General features: G+C 36.7%; 2 protein-coding genes across 7 annotated transcripts in view; both read right to left on the bottom strand.

Annotated features, from left to right (window-relative positions):
• Positions 1-569: 569 nt before the first annotated feature.
• Positions 570-9,783, bottom strand: LOC122330191 (microtubule-associated protein tau-like; the record flags this gene model as incomplete). The annotated part of the gene is made up of 6 exons (XM_043227055.1): positions 570-1,286; positions 5,583-5,695; positions 6,384-6,465; positions 6,799-6,891; positions 8,207-8,272; positions 9,535-9,783. Coding segments are annotated over 6 exons (828 nt in total), but the record flags the coding sequence as incomplete, so codon positions are not given.
• The window catches only part of LOC122330003 (proteoglycan 4), a 52,344-nt gene continuing 41,132 nt past the window's right edge, over positions 9,569-20,780 (bottom strand). For 5 of the 6 annotated variants that reach the window (XM_043226767.1, XM_043226768.1, XM_043226769.1 and 2 more), the window contains 5 exons: positions 14,493-15,229; positions 13,288-13,527; positions 12,216-12,342; positions 12,075-12,133; positions 9,569-9,813 (listed from right to left, as the gene is read on the bottom strand). In XM_043226767.1, coding sequence (XP_043082702.1) covers positions 9,784-9,813; positions 12,075-12,133; positions 12,216-12,342; positions 13,288-13,527; positions 14,493-15,229 — 1,193 coding nt within the window. In that variant the 3' untranslated portion in view covers positions 9,569-9,783. The remainder of the gene's footprint in view (positions 9,814-12,074; positions 12,134-12,215; positions 12,343-13,287; positions 13,528-14,492; positions 15,230-20,780) is intronic. The other variant, XM_043226772.1, reaches the window with a different exon arrangement.

Here is a 20,780-nt window from a genome sequence, read left to right as displayed (position 1 = left end):
AGCTGCCTTCAAATCAAGCGGGAAAGATCACGCTTACGAGACGAGCGCCAACTAAACCTAGCAGCTGATAGCAGGCATGAAGAAAACACGTACGGGAGGGACGCTCACGCCGCCAAGCTTTCACTGCGTTCGGAAAACGTGAAGTTTGCCAACGTCTGGGAAGATTTGTGAGAAATACAGAATCGAAAAAAACAAACTGTCGAAAAAAAAATATTTTTAGTAGTAGTAAATAAAACTGTATATTTTAGAAGAAAATGTTAATTACTGAAAATTACTACCAATTTGCATTATATATATATATATATATATATATATGCAAATTGGTAGTAATTTTCAGTAATATATGTATATATGTATATATGTATATGTATATATATATATATATATATATATATATATATATGTATGCATATATGTTTGTATATATATGTGTATTATATATATATATATATATATATATATATATATATATATATATATATATAGTATCCTTGTTGTCTACGGAAGGTCAGAGGGCTTTTGGATTTCATCAAAAATATACGCGTTTTGAAGATGAATGAAAGTCTTGAGGGTGAATAATTAATAATATAATTAATGAGATAATTTTTGTATGAGCTATCATGTCTTTAATGCACATCCTTCGCTCCTCATTTTGCAGCTTTGGCACAAAAAAAAAAAAAAAAAAAGCTCGATTTTTTCCGAAAGCGATTTTTCATGAACGACTCGTAAGCACGAACTTCCCATGAGGACTTGAAGGCAGCGAGAGATGATGTCCAGATGGATCCAGATGTGTTCGTGTGTGCTGATCAGATGGGCATGTGCAGGAGGAGTCGAACACAGATTAAAAAGAAAGTAAACTAGATCAGCGCTCTACAACAAGTGACGTAAGGTATGAGTAGCGTGAGTTTAGTAGCAGAGTTTACAGATTTCACTCCCAGCCGCCTTCCACCGAAGCGTCCTGAAGACAGCCTCACGTCTACAGAGAACACACCAATCATATGAGTCCGAGCGATGGCAGGGGGCGGGGTTGAGAGAGCAGCGGGCCAATGAGAAGGCGGGAATCACGTCCGGAGTCCCGCCCCTGGTTCCTGGCAGGAGAGGAGGGCCGGGGTGGTGTGAGAGCGAGGGAGGCCGGCGGTCGCGAGGGAGTCGTTGAGCGAGACGCTGCTGCGGAGCGGGTGAGGGTGGACAGGGCTGTCACCCGACACGGGCCAGGTGATGATGTCGGCGCCGTGGTCCGTGCGAGAGCGGGCGTTCTCGCGGAAATTTAGCTTGAAACACTCAATCTGCATCACAGAGTGTGGAGAAAGACAGGACAGAGGAGGGACAGGACACAAACAAGGGAGGAGAGGAAGCGGTCGGGGGTGAAATGAGAAGGGCAGAGCGATAGCAAAAAGGCGAGTTAGATGCCTGAAAAATAAGAAGAGGTCAAGACGGTTTGGAGATCAGAAAACTGTGCTTTAATCTGTTCAGCGCAGAGGTCGACCGACCCATTCATCTGCTTCTATAACTGAAGTAAAACATTCAGCCTAATAATACCTAGAATTATTCTTTTGATTTTACTTGCCATATTAATAATCATTTCTTTTTATTTATTATATACATATATATATATATATATATATATATATATATATATATTTTTTTTTTTTTTTTTAAGCATTTTGTATTTTATATTTTGATTTTACTCAGAAAAAAACTCTACTGGGCATTTAATGTTTGTATTCCATATTTTGATTTAACTGTAAACAATAAAATGTTTAATGAAACACTAAAAAACTTCAATATTTTCTTTAACATTTGTGACCTAATTACAAAAAGTGTTTTTCACCAATGTTCTGTTTTTAATCGATTTAATGTTGCATTCAACAGTTCTGATGCAATTAAAAAGACGAAATATGTATTCAAATTTTAATTGAAGATTCTAATTTTAGTTTTAAATTTACTCAAAAATATTATATTCAATGTTTTAGTATAATTTTTGGATTTTACTTAAAAAAAAAAAAATGCTACATTCAATCAGTATTTTATTCCATATTTTGATTTTACCTAAAATGTTACATTCAATGTTTAATTCAATATTTTGATTTCGCAAAAAAAAAAAGTAAATGATTGTTTCCATTTAATATTTTGCTCTACGAAAATTTACATACATTTTTTTATTCAAAATTGTCACATAATCAAAAAACATAAAATGTGCGTTAAAAAGATATTGATAAATGTTGCTTTAAAAACTAAATATTTTATATTCACATGTTATATTTAATGTTCAAATTGTTTTTAATTTTACTTAAAACCTTATTTAACATTTACTCAATGTTATATTCGATGTTTTTATTTCACTACAAAAAATAAGCATTATATTAAACGCTTCCACTCAATATTTTAAATACGCTTAAAAAAATGTTTTCAGCATTTTTATTTCATATTTGGATCATAACACCAGAGAAATGAATCAGTTTTACACTATTAATCGGTCGACCTCTTGTACAAGAGCAACGGCATAAACACTTCACATGCTGCATGAAATCAAGAGCTAAAGGAAACGAAACCAAAAACACACAAATCTAAAATGATGGAGAAACAAATCATATTGAGCAGTAACTGTGAGGAATGGGAAGTGATGCGGTGAACGGTGTGTCTTCAGCTCTAAAGGACCTCTAGTCTTTTCAGGTTTCTTGGGCCGGGTCACACACACACTTACTTGTTTCAGGGATGAGCGAGTCCAGGCCCTGCGGGTCCCGGAGCTCCTCACTCCTGCAGGGGCCGCCCTCCTTCAGCCCATTCTCCTGGGCAGCGCCGGCTGACGGCTGGGTGCCCGAGACACCACTAGAGGGAGCCCCGCTACCCTCAGCGGTCCCCGGGGCCCCCTCAGCCCCCTCAGCCTAGAAACACACAGCAGCGTCAATACCAGAGATGAGGGGGAGATGGAGATGGACACAGCCGGGAGCTTTATCAAGCAGAAACAGGACTGATATACAGTACCAGGTTAGATGCAACTCAGGTTTGATAACACAAAGTTAAGGTTTAAAAATCAACAAATAAATAAAATAAATGTATATATATATATATATATATATATATATATATATATATATATATATATATATATATATATATATACATACATACATACACACACACACATATTTATTTATTTAATCAGTATTTAAATGTATAAATGTAATAACATATTTAAGTTAGCGATGTCAATGATTAATCTAAAATAAAAGCTTTTGTTTACATAATATGTGTACTGTTTTATACATATATATATATATATATAATATATACACATACACACACATACACATACATATATATATATATATATATATATATATAAATATATATGTTTTACATTTATATAATATTTTATTTATATGCATTAAAAAAACTAAAAACTAAACAAAAATATATATATTTATATATAAATACTAAATATACACATTACACACTCATTTATTATGTTAAAAAATACATAAATATTTTTGGAAGTTATTCATCACGATATAAATAAAATGGTTTTGATTGTCCAGATTTGTATGTATTCTGAAATGAAACTCTAGACTGGTACCGTATATCTGTGCAGTGAACAAAGCAAATCTTTCCGCTCAAAAATCATAAAATAATAAATAATAAAGCTATCATGTGGAATGGAATTCACCTTCGATTTCTACTCATAATTAATACGATGAATGGGAATGAATGGAAATCCGTGCAAATAGAGATACATGCCAATCATATGCGATCATGTTCAGCAGAACAGAAATATATCATTACTGAAAATAAAACGTCTAAACTGGTGTCAGCAGAGACTTTGAACTACGATGAACAGATGATTACATACGAACTTTTCATCCAAAATAAACGTACACTTCCTTCTGCAATGTGAACCGCAGCATTATTCTGTTAAACGTGCTTAAACGTGTTCAATAATTATTACAGATGTAGAAAAAAGTCATAATAAATCACAAATGTGCGTCGGGATGGGTGCAAAGTAATAATGGGCGGAGCAAGTGGTCATGTGACTGAAATGGATGGCTATAGGCTGAGGGGCAGGTGACATCACTAACACACCGGAAAGCGCTCTTTAATACGGCCTTTTCTCCAATCAGACAAAAGTCCTTACTCTCTCTTCATCACACTACAGAAACATTCATTCATTCATTATTATTTTGGTGATTTTCTTTTGCTTTTTTTTTTTTTTCGTGGGGCTGGAATGAAAACTGTAAAAACACATGAACTTAAAACACAGAAGCGTGAAAAAGAAAAAAAGACACTGGTGTCATATCAGCATGTTTTCAGCTTTCCACGCGAGTGTAATATTACTTACCACTGATTTAAAACAAAACCGCTTTTCAAGGAACATATTACAGATATTTAAGTCTCCTGAAAGTCCTCTTTTAAACATCTACAGAAATCAACATGATCAATAACACAGCCCTGTATTTTTGATTTTACTTAAAAAGAAACACCTTATTCAATTTTTATTTAATTTTGAATAATTTGATTTGATATATATATATATATATATATATATATATATATATATATATATATATAATGTTTTTATTCCATATTTTGATTTAACTTTAAACAATAAAATGTTACTAAATGATTTTTTTTTTACATTTGTGACCTAATTACCAAATTGTTGAATTCTGTTTTTAATTAATATTCTATGTTTTTAATCTATTTAATGTTGCCTTCAATGGTCCTGATGTAATTAAAAGGATGAAATATGTATTCAAATCTAATTTTAACTATTTAAAGTTTAAGATTTACTCAAAAGTATTACATTTAGTGTTTTAGATAAATTTTTAGATTTTACTTAAAATGTTACATTCAGTGTTTAATTCAATATTTTGATTTCACAATATTTTTTATGATATTTTCAATATTTCCATATAATTTTTTGCTCTAAAAAAGTTGCATTAATTTTGTTTATTCAATATTTGTGACATAAGTAAAAAAAGATAAAATGTGTATGCAAAAGATTTTGACCTTACCTAAAATGTTGCTTTAAAAACAAATTGTTTCACATTTTATATTCAATGTTTAAATTGTTTTTAATTTTACTTTTTAATTTTAAAAATAACAGGGTTAATAATAACACAGCCCTGTACACTGCTGATAAAAAAAAATATATATATATATATATATATATATATATATATATATATATATATATATATATATTATATATATATATATATATATATATATATATATATATATATATATATATATATATATATATATTTATATTATAAAAATATATTTTTAAAAAAAATTAAATAAATTCATCATCACAATTAAAATTTGCAAAAGAGAGGAAAAAGTGCAAACTAGGATTATGCATAAAAACAGGTCTCGAGAATGTGGTGTTTTTCTGCTGATTAGGATGCAATTGAAACGCTATGAAATCAGCAGATACGATGCAGGGCAGTGTCATTGATACCTGGGTCAATTATTCTCTTAAACACTAATCAACAGCATATACAGAAGGCTGAGATGTCTTATAACATCTCAGGGGTACTTCTTAAAGTTTGTGCACCTGATCTTCCTGCCAAACTCACCCTAACTTTCCCGCCTCCAGGCTCATGATTGACGTTATCCATCGAGCCCACCTTGGGCTGAGCTTTATCCTTGAAGTTCACCTTATGGCTCTCGATCTTGACTTCGCCTCCACCTTCAGAAAAACACACAAACACACACCGCTCTCAAACCTGAGGCGACAGAGACGGGCGGCTTTAAGGGGAGACACTGCAGACAAAAAAACGAAAAGACTTTGGGCTTTTTGGTGTTTTCATGAAATATTTTTTTCAGACTAGTGGAAAGAAAGCATCCACAAGACATATGTTAAAGGCCCTTTTCTCAGACACTGAGCCGTATATCTCCACTTCAGCAGTAGTTACGCACCAAACGTGACATTGTTCAGGTTTTCAGGAGGGGTTTGTTCATATACCATTTGCTTGATAATACGCATTCGCCCAAAACAAGTGTCAAAATATATTGCTTTCTGTCTGTTATGGAGCGAAAAATAACGAGCCACTTAAAATCCCCTTTTGACTTCTACGTCAAAAAAATGTCGAAACTGGCTTCAGACAGAAATGCATGCAAATTAGCGCATATTTCATTACATAATGCCTTATTTGCAAACCTGTAATGCAAAAAAAATCGTCAATGTAATCAATCAACTAGTTTAATAAGGTGATAACTATTAGTTATTTTGTGCAGTGTCTCGCCTTAAAGCCATTTAACCTAAGTGCTTAAGTGCTTTGATGCAACCCGTGTTGTTAAAAGCGCTATATGAATAAAAATGATTGATTGATTGATCGATTTAAATGACTATTTACGATTCAATGGTCTCATCATACCTGGTTTGTGTTTGATGTTGGCCTTCGAGCCACATTTCGAGGTCACTTTACTCAAGTCGACCTTCTTGCTGAGGATCTGGACCTATAAACACACAACGGTTTGATGAAGCTGCTCAAATCCAAGCGTCACCGCTAAACATCAAACACAGCATGCAGCGCTTCAAGCTGAAATCAGAGAAACATCTCTGAGGTGCTTCAGAGAGCTTCGCAGCAGATCCGAGTTAGTGCGGAGGAGACTACGAGTCCAAACCTCTGCTGTCACCACGACTTGTTTTGGAAAATGCATTTGGGGAACGGATCTGGCAGCGTTTCTCTCGTTTACGTAACGAAGAAAGCGCCTCATTGTTGGGTCTGAGCGCACAATGGTGGTGTTTGTCTGAACGACGGCTACACCGCATGCAGTGACGTTACTTACGTTCCCTCCACCAGGAACATGTTTGATATTGTCCTTGGAGCCCAAGCGAGAAGTCACGTGACTGTAGTCCAGTTTTTTGGAGACTATCTGAACCTACAACACAGGCACGGCGGGCCGGGACGGACGGGACACCAGGGAGGTTCAGGTTAGAGAGGGAAGACAACAGAGGACACAAGCAGAAGCATCTAGAAGCAACTAGAATCATTGACATTGAAGACACCCGTTGATTGTTAGTGTCACGCCATTAGCTTAATATAACTATCACCATTAAAGTCAATGAGGCTGATGGAAATTAGAAGTGATAGCAATTTGGGTGAGTGACTGATGAATATCATTGTGATGCAGGGATACTCAAAATCTGGACATTTCTTGAAAAGTCATTTCTGTTTGCGATGCCAGTGCTGCTGTTAACCAACGAGGGTTAGGTGATGTTATAACAGCATGTGATTTGAGCGTCCCGGCTGTGGTGTATTATGGTGTATTATGTGATGTGGATTTAATAATGAGGCGTAAGAGGCAAACACTGTATGAGAAACGATTAAAAGCACAATGTAAACACCCAAAGACGGACAGATAAAGATTACAAAGTTGAACAATGTGGGTTTTTTTTTTTAGATCTGATACCTATATCTGCAAATATTTATATTCCTATCATATCGCTATTATTATAATTAATTAATTTTATCAAAAACACACACACACACTATTCATTGATTTATAATTTTTTATATATATACAGTATATGCATGCATATGCATATATATGTATATAAAATTTGTAAAAATTTATATGTATATATGTATGTATATATATATATATATATATATATATATATATATATATATATATATATATATATATATATATATATATATATATATATATATATATATATATATACACACACACACACACACACACACACACACACACACACATACAAATATTTTCTATTAAAAGTATATCATAAAAAAATTACATTTTATTTAAAACTAATTAATACAAATAATAAAAAAAGTATATTAGTATTAAATTTAATCTTTAAAATATATGAAAACATTTCCATATGACAATTACTACTTGTTTTTCCTACTGCACTAATATTATATGAAATATTTCTTTAAACACATATAAAAAGATCATTTACAAAAACGGATAACTCAAAAATGATGTTTTTTCATTGCACTGTAAAAACAGTTCAGGTCAACCAGCTTCAGCTTGTTTTTGTTGTATGAACTGAAAACAACAATAATAAACACCCTGCAAATAAACTCTTGGTATAATATTTACTTATAATAAGTTCTCTATGTATCACTGAAGATACTGTAATGTCAGATCTGCGTGGGCTATACTGAGAAGAGAGAGACGGCCGTGGAGACAGAGATGTGTGATGAGCGGATGAACTCACTTTGCCCTGGCTGGTCTCTTTGGAGGGCGAGCTCTGAGCGTCTGTCCTGCTCTGAGACACGGACACCTGCAAACAAGCCCAGATACCGTACGAGCTAAAAACCTACTGTAAGCTCACGAGAAGCGGGAGAGCTTTAGGATCAGAGGAGGAGGCGGGGACAGGCAGAACCGGGGCGGTTAGAGCAGTCATGCACGATTCATCCTCATGCCCCAAAACACAGAACTGTGACCACGCTTTAAGACCTCGCTTATACTAGACGACGCTCTCGAACCCTGGTGGTGACAGGAGACGTTTCTCAGGAACAGGAGAGTGTTAGAGAGTCACGGCGAAAGAGCTCAGCCAGGAAAAAGACCAGGATGAAGCACAAACATGGCAGGAGGGATGCGACAGAGTGATAGATAATGATCGTGAAGACTGGAGCTAGTTGACGGATCGAAACATTAATATAGATGTCAACAACTTAGGAAATGTGAACCATGCTGCTTTACACCCATCATCATATTAGACTGGACACATTGAGCAGAAAAATAAGGACAGAAGAGCTGTGTCCAAAACCAAAGAGAGTATTTAATGATTGATGTCCTTATTTTTCTTTAGAAATGCAATTAAAAGCAGAAAAAAAGAGATATTTATTAATTAATAATTACATTTTGATACTCACACAAACATTAATTAAAAACATATATGGAGCCTTTATATAGTAAAATTATATATATATATATATATATATATATATATATATATATATATATATATATATATATAAATTATTTAATAATATATTATTAATTAATAACATCTATCATTATTCTACATATTATATTTGCTTATATAAAAAAGCATGCACTCATTTTATTTAATATTATTATTATTATTATTAATAATAATAATAATAATAATAATAATAATAATAACAATAAAATAATAGTAAATAAAGATGGATGCTGCATGTAACGTAAATCTTTTCAGGTTTTGGACACATTTAAAGTCACGCAGAAAGACTAATAAATCTGTTTAAATAACGTTGTTTCAGATCAATATACTAAAGAGACATGCACATGCAGAGGAGAAACTGCTCGACTGTCTTCATAAAAATGACTAAAAAGGAGAAACTTAAAAATAAACGAAGGAAAAAAAAGAGCTAAAAAAAAAACAATTTCAAATTTCAAAAAATGAAAATACATACAAAATTCAATAAATGAATGATCAAATAGTAAAACAGCATGTAAATTCTAAATATAATAAATAAATAAATAAAACTGAACTACTAGCAGGGTATCCCTTGTACAGTCCTCATTGGTGTGCACTATGAAGGGTGCGTGCGTTACCTTTCCTCCTCCCGGCTGGTGTTTGATGTTGTCCGTGGAGCCGATCTTGGAGCGGATGTTCTTGATGTCTGGCGCCGCTGTCGGAGCCGGGCTTCGCTGTGCTGCGAGTCGGGGCCGCGGAGGCGGAGGTGGAGCTGGGGCGAGGCGCCCGGGGGACCGCCGGCTTCTTCTCGGCCGGAGCGGACGCCGTGGTGCTGCTGGAGACCGGTGTTTTTGTGGAGCGGGGGCGAGCGGAGGCGGCGGGGGCTTTCAGAGGAGCCGGCTTGGGGCGGGCAGCATCTGAAAGCACAGACGTCGGGTCACGAAATCGGCCCGTCTTTGAAATAACGCGAGCGACTTCCAAACTGAATACAGCTACCACCCGTTTAAGCCCATCCTGGGCGATTTTTAATGTAACTCTGATTAGATTCGCCTGAGAGAAGAAAATCACATACACCTAGGACGGTTTTTATTTCTGGGTGAACTAACCCTTGTTAGTGACGTAGTTGAACGTTTAAAGGGTTACTCCACACCAAAATAAAAATGCAGTTATTAATCATTTACCCCCATGTCATCCCAAACCCGGAAAAACACAATTTAAGATATATTCGATGAAAACCGTTACAGACCAGTTACTAAAAAGGTATGAAAGTCGGGTAACACTTTATTTCAAGGCGTCATAACACAGAGTAATTACCTAATCAGGTACTTAGTTTTAGCCGTTGCACTTAAATGAAATAAAATGTACTTATGTAACAGCTTGTAATTAGAGTTTGTAACTTTGTAGATGTAACACGCAGCTACCGTTACACATATGTAACAGATGTAACACTTAAGTGCAAACTCGATACACTTTAAGTTGCTTATGCTTGCTTAATACTGTGCAATTTTAATGTAAATAGAAATGTATTTAAGCTGTGTACTAAGTTAAATCAAACTAAGGGCGCAGCTAGATCAAGTGTACAGTATAGATGCGCATGAAGTACGGTCTTGTTACACTTGTTACTTGTTACACAAGTAGCTTACGCCTGTGTAATATTATGTGATTTAAACATAATTAGAAAGGTAAAACATGTATTTAAGCACATATGCGACAATCAGTTACATAAGCAATGTGTAACAGACTCGGTCTGTAACAAATGTGTAACAGTTTCTGTCTGTTACGTCTACATAATTACAAACTGTTCCAGAACTTAATTACATGGTAAGTACATTTTGTTTTACGTAAGTACAATGGCTACTACTAAGTACTCACTAGGTAATTACTCTGTATTACGGACACCTTAAAATAAGGTGTTACCGAAAGTCGTCCACCAGCCATCAGTGACCGAAACGCTCTAAAGCAAAGAAAATGATGTCACATGGATTATTTTAAGACGTCAAGGATCTCTGCTGCCAATGGAGGGTCAGAGTTCATCAGAATATCTTTATTTGTGTTCTGAAGATGAACGAAAGTCTTAAAGGTTGGTCTGACGTCGGGGGAGTAAATATAATGATGATTTTTGGGTGAACTGTCACTTTAAGGGAAATGGGTGCAACGCCAAAACCTTTAGACACGGTGTGTGTTTGAGCGATATCTGAATGTTCAGTTCGCAGCACAAAGCCCTCTTTATGTGTCAGATTAAAATAATCTCTCTGCACCACTGCGCTCGGTTCAAATCTCTGGAAACGGGGGAAAGAAGCAGCGCAGAGGAGCTCCGTGTGCCAGATTATCCCAGACTCATTCCTGCCGCGCAATTCACTTCAGATTTAAACGCGTGTTTGTCTGCACAGCATCTCTAAAAATACATTTTACTAGTTGCTATTAAGTCACAGAAGTTTTTACCGTTCAAAAGTTTCGAATAATTTTAATTTTTATCGTTTTAGAAGTGTCTTATGCGCACCAAAGTTGTGATTATTTGATTAAAAAACAACAATATTGTGAAATCTTATTACAATTTAAAATAATTTATATATTTTAATATGTTTTAAAATGTACTTTATTCCTGTAACGCAATGTTGAATTCTGAGCAGTCATTAACAAGCACACTGAATAAAAATAATTAATAGTAATATAAATATATTTTAATTAATTAAATAAAATATGTTAATGGTCCATACACTATTATTATTATTTAAAATAATCGTGTTCCATTTAAATATATGTTAAAATGCAGTTTATACAGGGTGAATTGTCAAAGTATAATCTTCAGCAGCAATCAATTAAACATAATAATTTTTATTAATGTAAAAATATATATACATATTAATTGTTCATACACAATATTAATATTAAAAAGCTAAATTTTTAGCAGAAAATAAAGTAAAAATGTTCAGTAAAAAAAAGACTTATTCAGTATATATAATAAAAACCACTAATATATATATATATATATATATATATATATATATATATATATATATATATATATATATATATATATAAAATATAAAACCACTAATATATATATATATATATATATATATATATATATATATATATATATATATATATATATACACACACACACACACACACACATATATATATATAGTTATTAGTGGTTTAGTGTTTGCTGTACCTGTAGTTTTCGTGTGCTTGGTTTCTTCTCGTCTCCTGGTTTGCTCTCCGTCTTTGTGACTGAACACAAAACAGAAATGTAGAACGTGACTACACGTAGCATTCGATGAACGAGCAGAAACGGCGGTGTCTGGTGTCTGACCCGGGCCGCGTGCTGCCGAAGCGCTGGCGGAGGGCCGTGGGGCGGCGGTGGAGCGTGGCGCGGGCGCGGCGGGTCGAGTCGGAGCCACGGCAGCCTTTGGCACAGGCGGGCGTTTCTCTGCGACCGTCTGTCAGACGAGAAAACACAGGGTTAGCTGCACTCTCTAAAAACAAAAAAAAATCACAGCTATACTCCTTAAATGTATTTATTTTTTCAATTTACGGTGACATCTCGCTATCCTTACAGTGAATTATATTTCTTTGCCTTTATTTGCTATTATTAAGTGAATCTCTTCATTTCAGCGGTTAAACACAGCCTTAAGTCAGTAGTGTGGTTAAACAGCCACTAGAGGGAAGACTTCAACTGAACACTGCTCATATTTAAAGATATTTCAGAAGAGCAAAGGTTGAGTATCAGATTTGGGGAAAAAAAAATCTAGAGACATGATAAATTAAATGAGGTCTTTTTATGGACCTTCCAGGTTGTTCGTGACTGAAAGAAAAGATTTTATAGATGCCCCAGTGAGCTATTTTTACACTAAATGTGTAACAAATCATTTTTGTGACTCTAATTTTAGCAAGCTTCTTTGTAAATGTACGTCAAGAATCAAAAAGCATTACTTTTATTCGTCAAGGACGCATTAAATTGATGAAGACATTTGTTGCAAAAGATTTCTATTTCAAATAAAAGCTGTTCTTTTTAAATTTCCATTCATCTGTGAATCCTGAAAAACAAAATGCATCATCATCATCACATTAATAAAAATTAAGCAACATATTAGACTGATTTCTGTAGTGGCACCGAAGACTTGAGTAATGATTTGATCACGAATATAAATGACATTTTATCAGATATTCACATACAAATCTACTATTTTAAATCGCAATCATGTTTCACAGATTTACTGCTATTTTGAATGAAATAAATGCAGCTTTGTTGTACTTTTAACAAGCAATCCCAGTTGTTTAAAGAAGTAAACACACACTGATGTGGTCAAGCATGGACAGCACACACAGACAGAGCATCCGCTTCCAGCTCTGGCCTCGTCTTCAGCAGGCGGATGGAGACTCACCTTGGGCTTGACCTCTCTGGTGACTGAGCTGGAGGCGGTGGAGGGTCGGGTGGGTGCCGTCGCCGGCCGTTTGGTGCCAGCGGCCGGGGCGGGAGCTTTGGGCACAGGGGCTTTTTTGCTGAGAGGGGCGGGTGCGCTGGCGGCTGAGGTAGGGGCGGAGCGCTTGGGCGGGGCCGCAGCGCTGGAGGCGGAGCTCGGCCGGGGCTTGGCTGAGCTAGGTTTGGTTGCGCCGGAGACAGGCTGCATGGATGGACGGCAAACCCAACGGATGGATGGCAAACGATGAACAAAAAACAGAATAAGGACAAATGATAACGGCAGCGGCATGAGCAGAGCAAGGCCGATAAAAGCACAAGATCAGATCCACTTCAGATAAAATTTTCATCATCATTAATCATGTAGGGATGGGAACGTTACGTCATTTCCTGATTTAGGGTCCTTAATGTTAAGGAACTCATTTCTGGGCCACTAAAAGGACCTGAATTAAAATCAGTCTTATTTTTAGTTTGTGATAACTTTTATTTTTTAGTTTTTGGTCATTGAAAAATGTAAATAATAATAATAATAATACACCAATATTAGGTAGCCCTGGCAACCAAGTGTTTATTTATTTATTGTTTAACCCGGAATAAAATGTCCATGACAAAAACACAACTAAAGAATAATAATAATAAAAAAAAAAAAAAAACTATAAAGAAAAAAAGGTGATATATATATATTTATATATATATATATATATATATATATATATATATATATATATATATATATATATATATATATATATATATATATAAAACAAATAATATAAAAACATTTTAATATAGTATTAGTATACAAAGAGTAAACAAATAATACTACAATAGCAGCAATCTTCAACCCTATATAGATTACTAATTGAAAATATGTAAACATTTAAACTGGGGGGAATGTGTATTGTAATGTAGAATTATATTGTTAGAAACATAGAAAACTAAATAAATAAAAACTAATATGTGAACATAAAGACTATAATAGTACATTCATGATAAAATAGTTTTAAGTTTTAGGTTCTGGATTCCCAAGCCTACATGAGTGAAAAATGTATTTTGGTTTGGTTTTGGGATCAATATGCTTTAAGAACAGAATCAAACTCATTAGCAGAAGCAAAAGCAAAAGCAGGAAGGTCAATGGAGGACGAAGAGACGCAGAACGTTTAGACAAACCTTGGTCTTCTTGTCAGGACTAGTCAAGTCTTTTCCAGGTGCGCCGTTGGTCACCGCAGGCTTGGCCGCCGAGGCTTTAGCAGCTGGTTTTTTGGCTTTCTCGTCCTTCTCAGCTTTGGCAGGTTTCTTGACAGCTGGCTCAGTCTTTTCTGTTTTCTGTTCTACTTTGTCCTTCTCTGTCTTGCCTTGCTCGGTCTTCTGTTCCGCTTCCTCCTTTTCCACTTCCTTTACCTGTTCTTCTCTATCTTTCTGATCCGATTTCTTCTCCTCGACTTTCTCTTCCTTCTTGCTCTCCACGACTTTCGCTTCTTCCGTCTTCGGCTCAACCTTTTCCACCGGCTCCATCTTCTCTTTCTCCACCTTTGGAGAGGAATCGATCTTTTCTATCATCACATTTCTGTCGACGGTCTTCTCAACCTTATCGGCTCCTTCAGGCTCATCTTTAGTGGATTTCTCCAGCGGTTCAATCTTCTCAACTTTCACTGGCATTTCTACTTTGTGAACCACTTCATCCTTGTACGTCTTCTCTGATTTAGCCACATCCACGTCTTTGATCTTCTCCAGAGCTTCTGTGTTTTCTCCTTTGGTTGTCTGTTTGTCTGTGTGGACAGTTTTGTCTTTCTCCTCCATCGTTTCCATCTTTTGATCTTTGTCCGTCTTGCTGAAGACATTAAAGTCATCGAACTTCTGGACGGCGTCCATTTTGTTCACCTCCGGCTTGTTCTTCTCAGAGTTTTCTGATAGGAAGAAACAGATCAAGGGCCGCACAATTAATCAAATTTCTAATCGAAATACAGTTATGTACAGTTTTATATATATATATGTGCACAGTATTAAGATGCTAAACTAAAACTATAATTAAAGCAATGGAAAACCATTACACTCAGAATATATATATATATATATATTTTTTTATAATTTAAAGAAGAAGAACCAATCCAATGAATAGTACTACAGAAAAGCATTTTCCCCATATTTATTATCATAAAAAAATTAAAATAGAAAAAAAATTACAAAATGTGATGAATTTGCTTCAAATAGTGGTATAAGTATCATTCAATGTAAATGGCGTTAATGGCGCCATGGACAAAAAAAAAAGCTGTACAGGTTTCACTTGTTTATTCCAAAATAAAGCCAAACCAATTACAAAAGACAAAAAGGTTAATTAAACTCAAGATATCTTCAAAATTTCAGTTAGTTTAATATATATACATACATATATATATACATATACATTATATATATATATATATATATATATATATATATATATATATATATATATATATATATATATATATATATATAGAGAATGTATTTAAATTGATGGATAATTCAACAGCAAAAAGCTGCACATTAATGCAATAAGCATATGCATCTGTGCATGTATAATGTGAAGTAATGTGACGTTATGGTGCTTATTGCACGATCACTAAATAAACGGACAGGCCGATGTACTTTATTTTACACCGTGAGAAAGAAAGCATGTGGAGTGTAAGCGGAAACACGAAACTAGCGCCCAGGAAATCACTTAACTGAGAATAATTGGATCAATAAGAGTAAATGAGAAGTGCATGAGGCCGACGGAAGGAAGACTGAAGACTAAAGAGACGGCGTCTTGAGTTTGGCCGGCGTCCACGAGCAATACATCTTACAGGCGGCTCTCTGGTCACTTCACGTTCAATGGCAGATTCATTACTGAGGCTGCTCGTCTCTTTGAGAAGCCTCGTGTCTTTGAGTCGAAGGACAAAAACTAAAGCTGCAGGCTTTCGGAGAAAACGCAACAAAAAACCATTCACCTCAGCCACCGGACGCTATAAACCTGTCTGTTTTTAATGAAAATAATTCTACATTTCACAGCAGAAGGTATTTAAGGAACATAAGATCCTTATTAGCTAACATTAAGTGATAAAAATAGCATTTATTCATCTTAGTTAGTTTTAATATTTGCCAATACATTATCAAAATATGCATCTTATAATATTATTAAGCAGACCTGAACGTGAACCAAGCATAACTACCATTAATAAAAATTAGCCTAAAAAACACTGTGAAGAATTCAGTGCTGCTTGTTAGTTAATGTTTAGTTGGGATCTTTATTTTATATTGTGCTTTTAACAATACGGGCTGTGTCAAAGTGTATTAAATATGAAATAAAAAGTAAATCTGCTCCCATAAACCTGGTCCTGTCATAAACATTTCATTTGTCAATAAACTGGTTTAAAAAGGATTTATTTTTTGCATATGTATTTAACATTTTACACTGAATATTGTGAGCATGAAATAAATAAATAAATAAAATCAGACATCATTGATATTCCAGCAGCATTTTTCTTTAAGCTGCTTCCCTGCACGCAGAAATATCCCAATGAATGCAAAGCGGAGCGTGGATTTCAGCTCTTCGTAAGAAACATCCACTGCATTAAGCCTATTGATTTCCACATGGCTCAGCTGCATTTATAATAATGACAGAGACAGGAGTTTCACGGCGACACATCAAAGGAGACGAGAAACGCTGAGAAAAGCAGTAAAGCCAAACACCTGCTCAAAATCAAGAAAATCGCTCCGTAAATGTGAAGACGCCTACAAAGCAGCCAGATGCCAGCCTGACGGGACTAGTTTTCACGGGCCGAATCAACAAAAAGACAGAAAACTACCTTCGGTTTCCATGCGTCCTCTTTTTTCACAATGCTTTTCATTTACTGTGGTGTTTCTGAATAGGATAACTGACGCAAAGTGTCTCAGATTTGGATTTAGACTCTTTCTGCCAACATACACATCTGTAGTTCACGCACTGCTGTCCTCTTTGTTTTGTAAAAAGCAAGAATTCAACGGGATTGCCATGCACACAGGTCACATGACCTTCGGGAACGCCCACCTATACAGACTCCAAATCAAGCCCAATTATTACAAGAAATCACAAACATCACGCATTAATAACTGTAGATGGAAAAAGCATCCCTCCATCCTCATGGTCATCCACACTATACGATATGCACCTGCTTTTCTATTCGTCTTTCTTCTTGAGGCAGGAGACATTCATTCAGACTTTGGCAATGCATCTGTCAAACAGCCAGAAGACGAGCGAGGGATTAAACGAGACCCTTAACACACCCCTCCAGTGGATTACTATTTCAACAGAACTGGTAAGCGTAAACCGTTTTAGGGTGCAGCAGGACATTTCTGGAGCTCTACCCATCATTAAAAATGCTGATGAGAGATTCTGACCTGGATTTGCTGAGGGGCAGGTTTTACTCGAGGAAATCGGGGACAGAAATGACTTGCGCTGCCCGCTGCTCATCTGGAGCGGGTAATGAGCATGCGTTGGCAGTGGCGTGATAGCGCCGTACACACACACACACACACACACACACACACACTACACAAATCACCTACTTCTGTCAACCGCTAGCCATCAGAAAGACTCACGTCTCAGAACGACTCAAAAAACCCAATCACATGCACGTCTTTCTGGCATCCATGTTTTTATGAAGAACCTTTTTTGCATCAATGCACAACAGGTTCTTCATAATAGAAAAAGATGGCAATTTGTTTTTATTTGTGTGAAGAATGTTAAAGATTGTTTATTTTTAAGACTATAAATAGTTTTTATTTATTATTTGAAAATGTAGTAAAATAAAAAAAAAAATATGGCATGACAGCAAAAAACCAAAAACCTTTTAGAGCCTTTAAGAATGAAACACATTAGCACGCTTTCATGTTCAATATCGTTCAAAATACTAATTTCTTTTCTTTCTATGAACAACTTTGCCATGCTTCTCGTGTTGTCTCATCATATTGACTCAACACATCCAATTTTATATATATATATATATATATAGTTTCATTGCCATCCACATGCATTGCATTTTTCCTAACCCCAACCTTTCTATTTCATTCCAAAAACACAATTTTTTCATGCATGTTAATATTTCTTCATAGAATGCCAATTATTTTTAAGATTAAGATAAAATGCTTTTTCAGTGGCATCACCGCCATTTCTTTGTTCCTAAAGCGATGCTTCTCTCGATCACCGGTCTGTATCCTACAGCTCAGAACGGACCGATCACCTACCCTCGGCAATCGTCTCGATTCTGTCTCCAGCGCTGCTGCACGTCCCGTTAAGGGCACGTGTTGTCACCGGCACAGCTAGAACGACTCCTTGGTCCTTGTCCAGGAACGGTCCCTCCAACAGGTCCTCCACGGGCGAGAGGGGAAAGCTGCTTTGGTCTCTGCGTGCCGGGAACGGAGGGAAATGTAGTTGGATGTCGCTCCGTAGGTCGTTGCGAGTGGCCGATAGGGTCGGCGGCGGGGTCGGAGGTTGATCGTCGGCTACGGTTAGAGAGCGCTTCATAGCCCCAGCGTGCGGGCGGCGGGGTCCTCCGATGGGGGAAGGCAAGTTGTCGAGGACGCCTCCGCCGGGATACTTATCCGGGAGCTCGAGACTGGCCGGTACGGACAGATGCGAACACTCGGACATGGCTCGCCTCATGGCCTTCCTCTGCTGCTCGGCTCTTCCCATGAAGCAGGGCTCGAGGTCTTCCTCTTCCTCGCTCTCGTGCGACGAGCCTTCAGCCTTCGGCCGCTCGTCTTTGCTCTCCAGGTAGCTGTCGTTGACCACGCCGATGACGCAGTAGTTCGGGGGCGTCCGGGGCGTGCTGGGACTCTGGTCCGGAAGCAATCCGGAGAACGGAGCCGGTTTGGGAACTCCGTCGCGACCCGCGGGCGACTGCAGGAGCGACATGTCGTTGTTGTCCAAGAAGCGTCCGGGAGACGCCGCCGACGGAGACGAGGACGAGAGGCTCTCCGGACTGTCCCCGGTGCTGCCGAACGACACGCTCGTCGGGACGGCTCCTCGCCCGGGGACGCCCAGCTCCGGAGGAGACTCGTAGAAGCATAGCTTGTCCTCGTCCGTCATTCCCCTTGCTCCGAAGCTCGGTGGCGCCCCGAGGTCTCCGTGCTGCCAGTCCCATCCCGGAGGGGCGGCGGATGTGGACATGGATGGGACTTTACATAGCTCACTATATTCCGAGTACGGAGACGCCGGTTGTTGGTTCGAGAGAGAGGACATGCTTCTGCTCCCCTGTGTCTTAGTCCTTTTTCCTGTAACGGTCTTAGCCTTCTCTGCTGCTTCTGCATGCAACAGCAGACTAAGCAGCACTGAGGTCTGGCTGGGAGCGTGTCTCTCTTTCTCTCTTTCTCTCTCTCTCTCTCTGTCATGGCAGGAATCACATGCTTCACAATGCATCTGCTCATTCGCTGCTCCATAACCAGCACCTCCTTCCTCTCTGCCTCTCTCGTTTTCTCCACGTTGTCCTCTGTGCATCCATCTTTTCTTCCCTCCTCTCTCTGATAGTGACACACTACTATCATCCCCGAGGCTACATGCATGCTAAATGAGGAAAGGCTTAACGAGCATTCATTTGCACGCACACACAAACTCAGAGAGTGCGCACAAGTCTTTTTGGGTAACATAATCAGTCTGGAAATTTCCAGACATACAGACTATATCCGTATTAGATTATCGGAGGCATGCGTATGGGGATGTTTTTTTACTCTCACATCCAGTTTTTATCTTCATCTGTTGTTTGTGTTGAATCGATACTGTTAGATGGGTGTCTCTAAACATCTGAATCTGAATGATTAATCGTCTTTGTTCTTGCATTTCCTCCACAGCAACATGTGTCTGTGCATGACTCATCAGAAAGACTACTATAAGTAATAAATACAGAAAATAACAGAAAAAGACCTGGAGGCTCGTTACCGGGACATTAGACATGCGTTTTTTTTTTACGAAATCTAATGCCGTGTAAAAAAAAGCAAAAGAGGTTAAAAACCTGTGAAAGATAATTACAGAAAACTCCTTCAAAATAAAATGGTATGGTACGACCTGTTTATTTGGATTTTTTTAAGCGCGCTCCAATCAGAGAATGAAAAGTGGCAGTGAAAAACAGAAGAAGAATAAATTAAAGTGCCAGATGACAAGAAAACATTGTTTTAAACCCTTGATTCAGCTCAGAGGAAAATAATTATTATTAACAATAACAACGTTAAAAAATAATGGTTGTTGTTGTTATTATCAATATTATTTGTAATATTACAATTAACTACTGATGAATCATTCAAACAAATGCATATTTATTCAATTATTTATATTATTATTCGCGCTGTCAAACGATTAATCGCAATTAAATTGCATCCAAAATATTTTGCATAACCCTAAATTGCGATTAATCATAATTATTATTATTATTATTAATACTAACTTTTTTTTATGAATACATTTAG

Source organism: Puntigrus tetrazona, chromosome 24, assembly GCF_018831695.1.
Source record: "Puntigrus tetrazona isolate hp1 chromosome 24, ASM1883169v1, whole genome shotgun sequence".
Lineage (NCBI taxonomy): Eukaryota > Metazoa > Chordata > Actinopteri > Cypriniformes > Cyprinidae > Puntigrus > Puntigrus tetrazona.
Note: the sequence above shows the minus strand (reverse complement) of the source record. Positions and strands in the feature narration are given on the sequence as shown.